Here is a 15,853-nt window from a genome sequence, read left to right on the forward strand (position 1 = left end):
TTGTATCAGCATTTTCTAGTTCTTTTGTCAGCAGACACCACATGTTATAAGTACCTAGAAGTTCTCTTCTACCAGATTTAAATTTATCAAAGTGCTCTCTGGCCAGCACAATGTATGTCAATTTGCATTAACAGTCCCACTTTGTTCTTTATAGGACTTACTTTCCTCCTTTTTTAACCCATCCCATCAATTGACTCTAATGAAAACAAATGAGAAAAAAACATGCTTAAGATAAGGAAGACACATAACATTTATTTTGGATCCACTACCTCATTGTCCTTATATCCTCTGCTCATTTTTTTCTAAGATAACACATGAAAAGTCTTAGCTGTCTTAAGGATGCCCCAAAGATGAGTGGAGAGAAAACTCATCACATATTGTTCATTCATGTATTCAAAGATATTTACTGATCCTTGCTTTGTACCAGGTATTGTACGAGGCTATGAGGATATATTGTTTAATAAGGCAAATAAAGCCCTTGGTTCTGGGAGTTTATTTTCTAGTGGGGAATTATAGATGATAAATATGTAAACAAATGAAAATAATAATTACAGATTGTAATAAACACAAAGATTATCGTATGGTTGATAATGCAATATAAAGTAATTGGAGTTTGGGAGTGGGAAAGCTTACTCTAGAGAGGTTGGCAAGGAAGGTTTCTCTTAGGTGATGACTTTGACCTGAGTCCTGAAGATTCAGAAAAAGCTAGTCAAGCAAAAACTGGATTGGAGGAACAGCCCTTCTCTAAAAAAAGGTAATGGAAAGTACAAAGGTATAGAAAAAAGAATGAAAGGTTAAAGGATGTTCAGGAAACAAAAAGAAGAATGAGCAAACTCCAGCATGGAGAACAAGGCAAAAAGATGGGCAGGAGTCAAATCATGCTTATAATCAGAGCCTGTTAAATAGTTGCAATTTTACTCCAAGAGACTGAAAAGCCATTGGAGGGTTTTAAACAATGAAAAATGTCTCTTCTTTCAATTCTGAAGGGAATCACTGGCTCCTGTATGTAAAGTGGATGGGGAGAGGTAAGGTAGAAGCAGATTAACTATGGAATTATTAGAAAAGTACCATTGACTTGGACTAGAACTGTGGGATAGAAATGGAGAAAGGTGGAAACACTTGTAATGTACTTTAGAGATAGAAGCAAGAGGACCTGGTCGAATGTTAAATGACAACAGGAAAAAACCTAGGAAAGTAATAGATAGAGCAAGAAAGCAGATGATAAAAATTTCAAAACTAGCACTATGACCACTAGGGACTGTCAGGAAAGGTAGATGAAGAAAAGCAAATAGGAGAACTTGAGAAGAGGTAATATGCAGAACTTCTGCTCAAGCTCAAATTCAGTCATGATCACAGGAGATCTGCACAAATATATCAGTTCAAAGAAGTTGTAAAAGAATAGCTTATTCAAATAAATAGAGCAGAAAAAAAAATAAAGATCAATTCCTAACACACATAAGAAAATAAATTCCAAAAGAGTTAGCATTATAAATATAAAATTTAAAACCATAAAGTATACTAGAAAAATGTGGAATAATATTATATAGTTTTAAGGACAGGAATACCTTTATAAGCATAGCATGAAACCCAGAAGCCATAAAGAAAATGACTCTCAGATTTGACTACATAAAAATTTAAAATGTCTGTACAGTAAAAGGCATCATAAATGAAGGTGGAAGCCAAAGACACAGTAGAAAAAAAATTTGCAACATACATGACAAACGGTTCATTTCTTAGCATGTAAAACACTCCCTCAAATAAAAAAGAAAACACTGGCAAAGTAAAAGAACAACAGTTCACACAGAAAGATATACATGGTCTTATAAATATAGGAAAATATTCTCAGCCACACTATTAATCAAAAACATGCAAATTAAAGTAGCAGTTAGATGTCATTTTTACCCATCAGGACAAGTGAAGATTCAAGAGACTGATAATGACTAGTGTTAGCATGTCATAGAAAAACAATTATTCTCACATTTAGGTGGTTGTAAATTTAAATAATACTTTGTTTTTGAGGAGAAGACACTGACAATATGTACTAAAAGAAAAAATCCACATTATTTGATATAGTAATTTCATTTCCAGGAATTAATCCTACAGGAATATTCACACAGGTACTCAAATAGTTTTACTCCTATTCTGTTTGTAATATAAAAAATGTGGAAACAACCTAAATGATGATCCAGAGTGTACATTTATCATAGTAACTTTGCACAATGACATTATGTAGCAGTAAAAGAAAATAAGATAGCTCTATATAAGTATACTATATAACTGGCAGAAAACTTTTTATGATAAATGAAATAAAATAATAAAATATAGGTATAGATTAATATCATTTTTATTAAAAAGTTTTATTTATTCAATAGATATATATTACTACCTTATGTTTATAATACTCTTTATCTCTCTACCTAGGTCTATACAGATAAGAAAAGAAGTCTGGAAAGATCTATAAACCCTATTTACTGTGATTATCTCTATGTGGTGAGACTGCAAAAATATTTTGCTTTTTAAGGCTTCTAAATTATTTGAAATTTTCGTGTCAGTTTAAAAAGATAAAAATACGAAAAATGGAAAGAACACAGGGTATAATATATTTAAAGTTATTGGTGAGAAACTGCCTATTTTAGAAAAAGCAGATAAGCAACCAAAGTAAGCAAACAACGATTACAGCTTATGGTGTAATTTTTGCTGTAACTGGAGAAATACAATGGCTTATTCAAAGAAAATACTACATCTCAATTTTTTACCCTTTATTTCTGAGATAACGTTGAACTTTTTATTTATGACACTAGTAGTTTTATTAAGTTGGAGACAAGCGATGATGCTATGAAGACTGCAGAAAATTTGACTTAGGGTGATGATCTTTAAGACAATCCTTCACTATGTTTATTGGAATCCAAAAACATGTAAAGGAAAACCTGAAATGAAATCCCTGACAGTTAAGCAAATCTTTAAAGCACTGGGGAAAATATGTTTCGTTTCGAATAGCTGTAGTTATTCTGAAATCAAATAACATTCCTATAAAACTTATGTAGGTTGGCCAACTAATGAAGTATCCAATACTGTTTGTGTAATATATAAAGACTCACTTATTCATTTTTACACCTGGTGGTATTTATAACATGAATTTGGAAATATAAAGTAATGAGAGCATTATCATTTAGAATACTCAAATTTCTGTGCTGCATTACAAATCACATAGAAAACTCGATGCCCAATGTAAAATGGACATATTCACTGGAGTAAATGAAAATTGTTAAAGAACTAACTTTGAAGAAAACATCTTTCTATTTAAATTAGGAGTTATCTAGCTACTGTCACAGAGTGATGGCTATCTTGTGAATATTGTACTAACCAAGATACTATAGTGTGAATGGCAGGCAAAACTGACTTCAGGATCTGATGCCCTGGATACTTGTCATTAGGCAAATTTTCTTAACTAAAGATCTTCAGTTTCTCCACATAAATAATGAAAATAATAATGATGCCTGCTTCTAGAGTTGTGTAAGAATTGAGGTAACTAACACAGAGACTTGGCACATAATCAGTAGCTATTATTATTATCAAAGAGAAATGAGTTTCAAAGAACGGAGTTATCAGCTATGTCAAATCCTGCAAACTACAATATTAAAAGACAATGACTAAGGAACAATGGGATTTACTAATCTGTAAGTCACTGATGACCTTCAAGAACGCTGTTGCAGGAGTGGTGATGGTTAAGGGAGAAGGTAAAACGTGATAAAAATAGAAGGAGCTGATGTGGAATATGTAGAACTTTTGATAGTAAGAGAAGGAATAAAAATAATATGATGACAGTTTAAGAGGCAGAGGACCAAGCCAAGCATTTTTTCAGCTAGGACACACTGATTATTTTCTATGACAAGGAAGAAGCTACTGGAGATGGAGTTTATGGGAAAATTCCTGGTTAGTTTCAAAGATAAAATCCAATTGGCTTTCTTCATTTTTTTTTTTTTTTTGCAATGAAGAAGGTAGAGAATGAAGTGATGTGTGTTTATCTAATATATGTGTAGCTCCTTTAGGGCTGTGGGCTTTTTTTTTTTTTTGTAACTGGAATTCATTGAGAAGCTGTTCAAAAGTTTAGACTGTCTCTCTGTAAACACACACACACACACACTGCTCAAGAACACAAAATTTTGCATGCAGTTACGAGAATTCATCAATCTCTTTAATCCATCCATGAACCAATTCTCTCTCCAAATGGTCCATAGATCCCAGACAAAGATACCCTCTCATAGGACTTAAAAATAATTTTGACAAATATGCATTTAGATTTGTGTATATAAATTAAAATTAACAATTCAGTTAGAGGTCAAAAAAATTCCTATGAAATATCAACAAAATATATTTATTCAAAACATAAATGGCTTTTTCAAAATATAAACAGAAAATATAAATAAACTCAAAGTTTTAGCATTGGTTCAGAAATAAATGTTCTATATGACAGAGAATGTAATACAACTAAATTTAATTGAGTTATAGTTATAGGCTAAATATTTTCCAAACGTTTTTCTAATATTCATAAAATTCATGTGTTTTGTATGTTAATGAATGAAGAAACTGTGGCTCAAAAGTGTTAAGTAACTTACCCACTATCAGGCTGTAAATTCAAGCCTATCTGGCTCAAAAGTCCAGAAAAGACTCTCCCTACCTCTAAATAAAAGACTATTCTAGTCCAACATACACGAAAGAGTATGTATTAATAGAATCTATGTGGGATTAGTAAAGGTTGCTTTTTTTCTGGTCAAAATACAAAACAACACTAAAGAAAAGAGAAGGAAAGACTTGTTAAAGATCAATTATCCATGCAACTTATTATTAAAATTCTGCAGCCAGTGACAAGGTTGATCACTATTTACTTGAAATTCTTCCCATTTCTTGGCTCCTGTGAAATTACTCTTGCCTCATTTTCCTCTGAACTCACTGACCCATTTCCTTCAGTCTCTTTTTCTCTCTCTGTCCCTCAAGTACTCTATTTCCTGGATTTTTGTCCTCAACATTCTGTTCACTGCTTTTGCTCTCTCTGGATGATTTTGCCCACATCCGTGGTTTCAGCCATTATCAAATGTCTCTCTTTAGTTCAAACTGCGTCCAAGAGCTCCAGATACACATGTCCAACTCTCTACTGCATTTGGATGTCTCTTATACTCCTCAAAATCAGTACATCTACACTATACTCATCTTCCCCATTCAAATCTGCTCCTTTGTGTCCCTTCCTAGTTGATGGTATTGCTATCTAATCATTTTTCCAGACCAAAAATTGAAAAAATCATCTATAATTCTTACCATACTTCCTTTCCATTCTCCCACACAGACATCCAATCTATCACTAAGTTCTGTCAACAGTTCTGTATTCTTAGATCTATGTACTTTTCTCTCTCCTTAGTGTTTCTACTTTTATTCAAGCACTTAATCATCCTAAATTGCATTACTTCAAGACTCAACTAACTGGTTTTTTTCTTCCCATTTTGCCCCTTTCTAATACATTTTCCTTCTTGAAATCATCCTGTTCTTTGTAAAACATAAATCTCATCATGTCACTATTGTTTTTAAATCATTTATGGGTCCCCCTTTTTATTCAGAAGAGTCTCCTTACAAGAGCTACAAGATCCTGTGTGGATCTACAAAGCCCTGCCCCTTAGCACACCTCTCCTTCCCAACACAATCAGTATTACAGCCAGACTAAACCATATCCAGTGGCTTAATCACACCTGGCCCTGCCACACCTTGGTGCCTTGTCATGTTCTGCTTCTTTGGCCAGGCGTGCCTTCCTTCCTCTCTATTTTTCTAATAACTCAACTAGAGTCTTAACACCCAGATCAGATAACATCTCCCCTAGGATACCATGCCAAGTTTGATGTTCCTTCCTGTGTTAATGTCTGTCATAGCACTCTGTTTCTCTGTCATAATACTTTGTCTTACTGTACTGTGATAACTGGCTTGTACATCTTTCCCCCTAGACTATTAGCTTCTTGAGGGCAACAACTACTTTTATAAGTTTCTGTATGCTCATTTCTAGTATAGTGTCTTAAATACAGTTACCCTTGATAAATATGTTTCATGAATAAATGGATATGTTCATTATCTAATCTAGTGAATGAATGGACAAATTCACTACACAATATGGCTTCAGTCTTTGCTGTATCACTCACTGCCATCTGATTAATGAATAAGTTGCCAGAAATGTCTTGCCCTATTTTCTTCAAAATGTTACAATTAAATTAGAACAAAATAAATGACAATTCTTTTCTTTCTTGATTCAAGTAATCTCAATACAGATGTAGTTTTCACATCCTATGGTCTCCTGGTTAAAGTACTAGGATAGTAATTAGAAGACCTGAGTTCAAACCCAGGCTCTGCAGCTTATTAGCTACATGGTCTTTGGCAAGTCAAGTAACTTCTTTGAGCCAAAGCTGGCTTAACTAAAAAATAATGACCATCTTCTCAGTCTCACTCAAAGACTAGCTTGAGGTCAAATAAAATCATGTACATAGAAGCAGTTTAAAAACTATGTGTTGTAGTAAAATGTAAGGTGTATGGTATTTATTCTTCATTTTAAATTTCTGAACTATAGTAAAATTCTGTAAATAAGATATATACATATTTCCCAATGTCAGAAAGTAATTTTTTTTTTCCTCTTTGAGAAATAAAAAAACACTTGGGAGAATCCACAAGGAAAAAAAAAAAAGTTTAGAGAGTTTTTCAAATGGCTTTAAGAAAGCTTAGTACTGTGACAATTCTGAAATATATCAATGCAAACTGTGCATCATTTAAGAAAGGGACAAACCATAGGAATGTGACCCATCTTTGTCATCAATCTCATGTGGAAAATTAAGAAAAAGAGGGAAAGAATATTATAAAACTAAAGAATTATTTCAAATCAACATAGAATCTTGCTATCAATTCAGAATCAGAATAAGGAAACCTAATGACAGTCACTCATTTTCCTAAAAATGATCAAAAGTCAAATAGTATTTAACGTATTTCTGCTAACAACTTTGCAGGTCAAACCATCAGAATTTTATTTTTAGCATTTTTAAGATTATTATATCAGTCCAATATAAACTCTTAGAATATCTTTTTAGGACTTCATGTCCTAGAAAAGGAAAATGTACAAAACTTAAACATTGTTGAATTAAAGCCAAAAGTTTGTATTATTTAGTACCCTTAAACAAGTTTGAATTAAGTCCCTATTATATAAGCTCTGCCTGCAGAGCCTACTGGATATAGTGTCACATTTTCAATGTATTTAGATTAACTAAACAAGTATATTTTACATACCAACCCAGCTTTACAAGTAGCACACAACTGGGTATTTAGAGTTGATAACTAAACCCATCACAAATAGAACTAATATTTAACTTAAAAAGAACAATTTTCTCATCATTACTAGGGTATAATATGCGTTCTATTTTTGACTTACAACTTTCTTATCCATCATGTTGTAAACCACTGAATAGACAGATTTTAGACAGAAAAGGAGAGTAAGATAAACACATTATCTAAAAAAAATAAAACAAAAATATTAACCAGTTGGTCTTTCCTATCCAAGTTTAAAAAGTTGGAAATATTCCACAAAATTCTCTTATTATTTCACCTAAGGGACAATACATGAGTACTTGATCTATTTCACTATGTTTTTCCTACTACCCATATGAAATTAAAAGAATCATTTGAGAAACTGAACATCTGTGGATTATATTGTAAGGGCCTGCCTTATTAAAGGAACTTATTCTTTTACAGGATAGCTAATGTAACTGGACTAAATTAATAATTGCAATGTCTCATCTTTTTATCTTTTAGAAAGCTTTGTGATAGACTACTTTAGTATTTTGGTTATTACTTCTTTGGCCAAATTTAAGATACATCATCCTCCAAACCAAAATATCTTTATTAACTATTAGAAAAATATAAGAACATAGCCTGCTTTTTCAGGCCATCTCAAATGTTTTGCAAAGAACATATTCAATTTAACTAGCATGTTTGTTTGCAAGGATAGCTACTTTGGGTCAACTGTATAATATTTTATTAAAGGACATTGTCCGTATTGAATTTATTTTTTAAATATCTATTTTGCCATACCCCAAACTTTGAATAGATTACAACAAAAAATGTATACCTTTAATTACATTTTGAAATTTGACTACTTGGGCTATTTATTACACTTACACTTTGTTATTGAAATATGTCATAATTCTATATTATCTGTATTTCTTATAATTTCAGTTTTATACTTAGCAAAGTGTGATTTTTCAAGCCATGTGAATAGTTTAAAAAGAGAACAATATTTTAATTTAATGTTACACAAATATTGTAAAAAAATAAAATGAACTATAAGCCAAAATTATCCCCACCCTCTCTCAGCAACTTGGGATTTATATCAAAAGGGAAAAATTTGAGTTAATTGGGTTTATACTTATGCAGTATGTAAACTCTATACACAGAATGTTTAGATTGTCTGAAGTATTCTTAGAGTGCTAAATTAATTTTGAGGCAAAAGAACCAACATTAAATTACATCTGTCCAATAGATGACCAATAATACTCTTTATTTATTCTTTAATCTGCCTTTTTTGTCTTTAAGTATACATTCCATAAAATAAACATATCCTGTTTAGTGGCCCTTATTCACAAAGACACTAGATTATGAAGTTTTACAAGGGCACACTGCAGGAAAATCGTATTTAAAATAAGCCTAGTCGGACACATATATTTTTTTATATTTAAAAAATATATTTATATTTAATCCAACATGAAAATTTTTTAAATCTAGCCTGTATCACTGTGAGGAATAAGTTCCATGTTAATTCTCCAGAACACTATTTTTATCCTTTTGTACCCAAAGGCATACAGCTTGATATATGAGTTTGCTTCATACTTATTGCTTACGTTTCACCTTTAATTAGACTGGAAAATCACGCGTCTACATGCTCTAGGTCAGTCCATTTAACAAACACCAATCACCTGACCCACACTCTCTGACCATTGATTTTTTCCAAATTCTGCTTAGATTTGCCTTAAGGACATTTGGCATACTCATTTGTCAAAAATTTTTCCGCTTCTTCACTAAAAAATGTTTTTTTCCTTATTTACAATTTATGTTTTTAAAAAATATTTTAAGCATGTACACAAAGTCAATTATATGTGATTATGAAAAACATGACACCACTAATATTGCGTTACACTTGGAATCAAAATAAGCAGACTTAGTTTACTTAGCTTCAATTTTCTCAATTCTAACATGTTAAAGAATAGCATATTACTACATTTTATACCTTTTTTTACTTTTTCATTCTGTGTACAGCTTCTTAGCAATTTCTTATGTTTATAGGTTCTTTACCAGTAACACTTTATTTTATACAATATTTTTATTACATAAATAATATAATACTAATTAAAATTTTCCTGAATGAGATTAACATATGATATGGAAGAAGAAAGAATTATCACTTTATAGTTTATATAGCTGGAAGCCATAACACAAACTTTAAAATAATTAAGCACTTAGTTAGAAAAAATAAAACTAATATAGCTCCACTTTTAAGACAGTCTTTCATTAACTAAATAATAAAAATGAATACTTAAATAGCAATTTACTGTAGGCAAAGTACCTTCAAATATATTTGAATCATGAATTATCTTTAAACTTAGAAATGGTTTTGTTAACAGAATCTCAAGAGAGACACAAGAAAAATATTTAAATCAACAGATAATATTCACATACTAAGGAGAATATTTTATACCTAGAACTGTTTGAAATGTTAACATCTCATCAAAACTTGGAACAAAAATTAATAACTTAAGACATTTTCAAAATGACTATCCACAAACTTAGCTCTAATTTATGTTCATTTCTGCTTAAAAATAACTCCCATATAATTATCATTATAATGAATATTGACTTTATTACTAAAAACAACAAATGATTTTTTTAATTAAGTAGTACCCAAAGGAACTAGAGAATTCCTGCAAATTAATACAATTGTAGCAGTTAAAAAAAAAAAGTCAAATGCTTTAACCTGTTTATGAAACCAAGTTCTAAAGTAAAGTAATTAGATGCCAAAAATTAAGGAAACGTGATCATGTCACTTGTTAGATGAATTAATGGCAAATATATATGAATTAAAATAATTAATGAAACAGATATCCTCCTAACATAAAAACTCTTTGTTTTCAATTTCACTAGTTTGTTCAGTATACACTTTCTTGTACACAGAAAGAGGACTTTCAAAATTAAAATATACTCAACTTGATATAATAAAAATACCATACAATGCAGATTGAATATTTTATTACTGCTGTGCAAAATTTTATATAGAAACTATTCCTATATGTCTTACATAATCTATAACCATTATCTTAACATGTAAAATTTGAGCAGTAGTAAATTAGCATGTAAAAATAAGGAGGTATGTGAAACGTGTTTCCCTCAAGAGTTAAAATGCAATCTAAATGTTCTATTGACTGATCATATTTTAGTGATTTTTAAATTAATACACAGTTGATTATATTTTTACATTAAGTTATACAGTATTTTGGCAGGGGAGCTCTGTACAACTGTTTAATTATAGCGTTAGGTAAGATCACCAAATCTCAATCTTATTGCATAAAATAACAGATCCAGCTGGGTTGGTTTGTAAATTCAGTGGATTGGACACTAACATGATTTGCCACCAAGGTAAGGATTCATGGAGTTATATTCACAGGATATATGCATTACCTGATAGCAGGAGACATTTACAACCCAGAATATAAGAGCAGGGCAGTCTCAAGTGACATCACCAGATCATCTGCAGTGTCAGCCAACCGACTCAAATATATATCCCCCACACCACCGCTCCCCTCTTTCTCACTGTTAGCAAACCTTCCATTGCCTTTACCAGTGTAAGAGAGCATGTGTCTTCTTTAAAAGCAAGACATACACTTACTCAAGTGAAAAGCAAATAAAAACCAAGGAACAGAAATCAAAAACTAGATTGAGTACAATTTTCACTAACTTGATATTCAGGTTGTAGAAATAATACTGAAATGTTAAAGGAGAAAGTAACTTCAATTAATTTCAAGAAAAAAGAAGGAAGAAGGGAGTGAGGGAGGTGGAAAGGAAAGAGGGAGAGAGGGAGGAAGGAAGGAAGAGAAAAAAAGACCAGCTAAATATCCCTGAGACTAAATCTTACTTTTAACTGATTTGCTCTGTAACCAGCAAACTGTGGAGATCTTGAATGTCTTTCTAAAAAATATAATAATAATAATAATAGTAATAATAATAATACAGAGGAAGGGGACTCTATTGCCCCATTTTAATTCTCTTCTCATTTACCTACAACTTATGTTTTACTTACAAGCATTTGTTACAGCGAAACTGTTGGCTGTCTCAATGTTGTCCACATGAGGTACCAAATTAAAAGGAGCTTCTGACGCATTGGGGCTGGTGTTATGAAGAAAAATTGCTAATCGAAAAGCAGTGTATTCCTGATCTGTGTTTCGGATGAAGAGACCACCTATTAAAAACAGCAGAAAAAGCACATTCAGTGTCCTCTTGTAAATGTTACTATACCCACCCCAAGAACTGTCAAATCCACTGCCATTCACCAACACATACAATTAAGGAACTATCCCTGCCACATCTTGGGAGACTGCCCTTTGTCCCTAAGGTGTATGCTTAATATTTTAGTCTTTAAGGCAGCTCAGCCTTTTCCTGTCCCAATTTGTCATGATCACAGTGACCTCTGAGACAGATCATTTAGTGTGCTTTCCTTTCTCTCTCTTGCCCTCCCCATGATTCTCAGCACACTGCTACAGAAGCCAGCTCCGGGCATTTCTAAGATGCATGCAGATGGGAAGAAAAGATAATTTGTATTAAAATACAGAAATGAAGGGATGTGGTGACGTGCAGGTTAAAGGGAAATCAGAAAGAAGACATGAACTTTGTTTTTATGCAGCTCTTGGACTCAGCCTAATTAGCACCGTTTTGTGCACTGTCTACGAGAAATGATGCAGTCTGAGGCTGGACTTAGCTGGAAGAAATTCGATTGCTGCGTCCCATTAAAAGACAGGAGAGAATAGCAAGAAAAGCCAAGGACGGATAGGGTCCCTGGAAATAGAGTCGAGAGGGAGGATTAAGGGCAAAAGATTCAAGAGGAAAACAAAAGAAGAAAAGGTTCCGGGAAAGGGATCTAACTTTGGAATCCGTTAACTGGTAGCAAGCAAAGACAAGGAGGTGCGGGTGTAAATGCTTTTTTGCACAAACAGTGTCTTTCTGTAATAGCGAATGCTGCTGCGTACAGCACGGGAAGAAGCGGGGGGGGGTGTTTTGTTTTGTTTAAACAAACTCTACATCCCTTCATGCTTTAGAGAAAGAAATGAAAAGAAATATCAGATAAAATGCTACCAAACCCCACGGAGGTTTTTTTTCCCCAACTTATTGCAATCCTACTTAAGCAACGTGAGCCAAAGGTGGAAACAGGAGTATAGACTGAGGACGGATGGGTGGGCAGCTCTGTGCTGTTCTAACTGAACCTGCACCAAAGAGGCAGTCTTTTTATAAAGGGGAGAAAGGAAGAGGGAAGCAGAGGGGAAAGGAGACGCCGAAGGTTCCCCTAAATTGCTTATCAGTAACTCATTTGACTCACTTTCGGATATCTGCTACAGCCACCCACACGCATACCCCACCGGAGCAGAGCTTACCTATTTGCACGCTGCTCGGAAAGGCTCCCATGGCGAGTCCCCAAAATCCAGAAAATAACAAGACTATCTGTCTGCAAATAATCCTCATCTTCTTTTCTCCTCTCCCTGGCGCGCGCTCTCTTTCTCTCGCACTCTTCCTAAAGGCTGTTCAGAGAGGCATTGAGGACTATGGCGCTAAAATTAAAAACAACCAAAAAAAAAAAAACAGAAAAAAGGAGAGAGGTTTGGGTGGTTTAGGGTTATGACTATTTCCCTTTAGCAATCCATCCCGAGCCGCCAGATTTTTCCCGCAGTCTCCATAGCCCTGGGAGAGGTTTTCTGTCCGGCTGCAAATGTTACACATGCAAAAGATGGTGGTGGAGCGGCTACTGGCTGCTCGCAGGGATGAGACATGCGCTCTCTCTGTGCCTAGCTCGCGCTCGCACTCGGCCCTCGCTTTCTCACCTACACACACACACTGGCGCCGCGGCCGCCGCACGCGCTCCGCTGCTCCTTTCAGCCAGCAGCCACCACACCAGCCCGGAGCCTCGCGCCCCCTCCGCGAGCGCGCAGCACTCCCTCCGCACGCCCCTCGCCCACTACTCGGCAGGCTTCACCCCTTGGGTGCTCACCCGAGCGCCTCAGTCTCTTCGAAGCTCCAGAGCCAATCTGGAGACAGGTTTTTCCTTTTCACGACTCCCGCCTCTCTTCTTCCCGCGTTCGCAGTGGGTCCTACTCTGGGGATGGGCACCTCCAGCGTCCCTCTCTGCTTTCCAGGCGCCTCTGCTTCGCGGCTGCACTTGGCAGGAAATTCACCCGCGGGCCAGGTCCTCAAGCCCCGAACAGGGCCTCGGGGAGTTAGTACTTCCCCATGCCCCAGGCCCCCTGCCGCATTCTTGCAGGCTCTCGGGGAGGACCGGTTGCCTCCCTCTCCTTCAGCTCAGCCTTTCTCTCAGCCTCGCCCTCTTCTGCCACTGGGCTGCGCGCGGGGGACTCCGGTCCTCGCTGCAGCAAAGATTTCTCACCAGCAAACAGCCCGAGAATCTGGAGAGCCTGAGACGGGAATGGACGATATGAAGGGGCTCAAGAGAGAGAGAGAGGATGAGAAAAGGGGGCAAAGGGCAGCCTCAGGCAGGTCTAAGAAGCTGGAACCAAGGAGGAAAGAATTGATGGAGGTCAGGCTGGAGAAAAGACACAGAGAGGTCAAACCATTCTAGGAAAGAGAGGAAGGAAGAAAAAGTTAATTTAAATAACAAAGTAGGGTGATGAACGGGGTGGGGAAGAGACTGAGAAGTGAAAACTGAATAGGGGGTCTACTTGTTCTTTGAAAGGCTTGGAACTAGGAGTAGGAAAGGTAATTAAAGAGTTCTTTCTCTCCAGTCACCTTTTCAGGAGACACTTTTCCTCTGTTCTAGACCCACCTCAGGAGTAGCAAGAACATAGTTCAGGGGCTGATGAAGAAGAATGGGAAGGGCAGTGCTTGGAGCAGTGGGCACAAGTTGGTATTTGTGCCTGATAGAAAAATGGGATATTTTTCATGCACATCTTTTCTTAGCTGGAGCTCCAGAATATTCACTCTACTCCATCACTCCAAGAATACTTAAGCACTGTATTGATGATGTCAATAGTTGTTTTAAATGGGTAGAAGAAAATTAATTATTCTAGAAAGTTTGAGCTATGGTGTCATTGCTTCTCCAAGGGTCACCTTTAAGACTTCATTTCACTTGGCTGTATTGGATGGAGTCTGTACCACACCCAGAGAGAGTGACTGCACTAGCAGTGAATGAAAGGTTTCTGATTTCCTCTTTATGGTTTGAAGTCTCCTGACCTAGATAGTATATCTAATCCCCTAATTCCATTAAACTGTGAGAGAAAAAGTGTTTTAAATCTTTACAGTTCTTTGGGTGCCATTGGTTGAATCATATTATTTTAGAGCCTGGAAGGCTGGGTCACATCAGCTAAAGCCAAGCTTTTGACGAATCGTTAGAGGGAGGAATTCTCCTTAAAGGTTAACTGTAAGAAATTTTAGAAATCTTCTGGTATCATACCATATCATATCATATCATATCATATTAGTGTCTTCTACACCTAAAGTACTGTCTTCCATTACATTTTACAAAAGAATATAGTAAGTGTCTATGTTTATCTGATGTAACATTTGGGAAAAGATGAGAAAGAATTGATCAATGTGGCCCACCTGGTAAAGACTTCTTGAAATATGTACTGCCTTTACTCCTTCAAGTCTCCTTTCATTAGATATCACCAATTGCCTGTAGTTGGAGTTTGAGGATGACATTTAATAATCCTCAATTAATCCTCTGTTAAATCTGTTAAATCTTCAGAGTGCTTTTCTTCAGAGTGCTTCTCTAAGTTCTGAATTTTGCTTTTAAAGTCACATCTTTTTGTTGTTGTTGTTATTTATCCACTTTTCTGTTACATTTCACAACAGATTGTTATGACAAAAAACATCTTAATTGTGAGTAATTGGATACCACAAATCATACATTTGTCATTTCAGTTTATAAGGCTTTAGTCTTACAAGTCAAGTGGGATTTGAAATGTTTTCCTTTTTGTCTTTTCGGTCAATGTAAAAACCAAGCTGTAATAATATTATTCTGTTTCTCTTATAAGAAGATAATAAAATAAGCCACATAAAATTCAAGTTGAATTTAACTGAAATTAAAATTTCAAAACCCACCAAATCATTAAATTCATCACCTAGTTGGGCAACTAGTCTAGCTCCCCCTAATGCACAGAGGCAATTACTAACTTTCGTTCTTCTCAAAATCGAAAGATTTGAGGTTTCAAATAATGTAATGCCACCATCACTATAGGTGCAGGACAAGTTTTATGTTTTATTTTTTAACAAAATCTATTTTTTTATTTAAATAGAATGACATTACTTTCATATAGAGTATTAATCAAGGTTAACCAATTCTTAGCTTGTTCATCTAAGTTTCTACATGTAGTACGGTCATTTTATTTTTCATCTAACCACCATAATGACACCTTGACTAATATGACCACAGATGACATGACTATATTTTCCCAAAATAGTAATCTGTTTTTTTAATTTGTATTTTTCCAGTTAATTAAAACCTCCATTTTACTTTATGTATCTAAATTATCTTTCTCTGTAGGATATCTCTATTTATCTCTCTATA

The 15,853-nt window shown here is 34.8% G+C and overlaps 1 protein-coding gene across 1 annotated transcript in view; it reads right to left on the reverse strand.

Moving 5' to 3' along the window:
- Window positions 1–13,674, reverse strand: part of GRIA4 (glutamate ionotropic receptor AMPA type subunit 4) — a 529,834-nt gene extending 516,160 nt beyond the window's left edge. Inside the window, exons 1-3 of the mRNA XM_036860032.1 lie at window positions 13,322–13,674; window positions 12,711–12,884; window positions 11,366–11,524 (exon numbers count right to left, since the gene is read on the reverse strand). Coding sequence (XP_036715927.1) covers window positions 11,366–11,524; window positions 12,711–12,798 — 247 coding nt within the window. The 5' untranslated portion in view covers window positions 12,799–12,884; window positions 13,322–13,674. The remainder of the gene's footprint in view (window positions 1–11,365; window positions 11,525–12,710; window positions 12,885–13,321) is intronic.
- Between the last annotated feature and the right edge of the window lie 2,179 nt (window positions 13,675–15,853).

This window comes from Balaenoptera musculus, chromosome 8 (genome assembly GCF_009873245.2).
Source record: "Balaenoptera musculus isolate JJ_BM4_2016_0621 chromosome 8, mBalMus1.pri.v3, whole genome shotgun sequence".
Taxonomy (NCBI): Eukaryota; Metazoa; Chordata; class Mammalia; order Artiodactyla; family Balaenopteridae; genus Balaenoptera; species Balaenoptera musculus.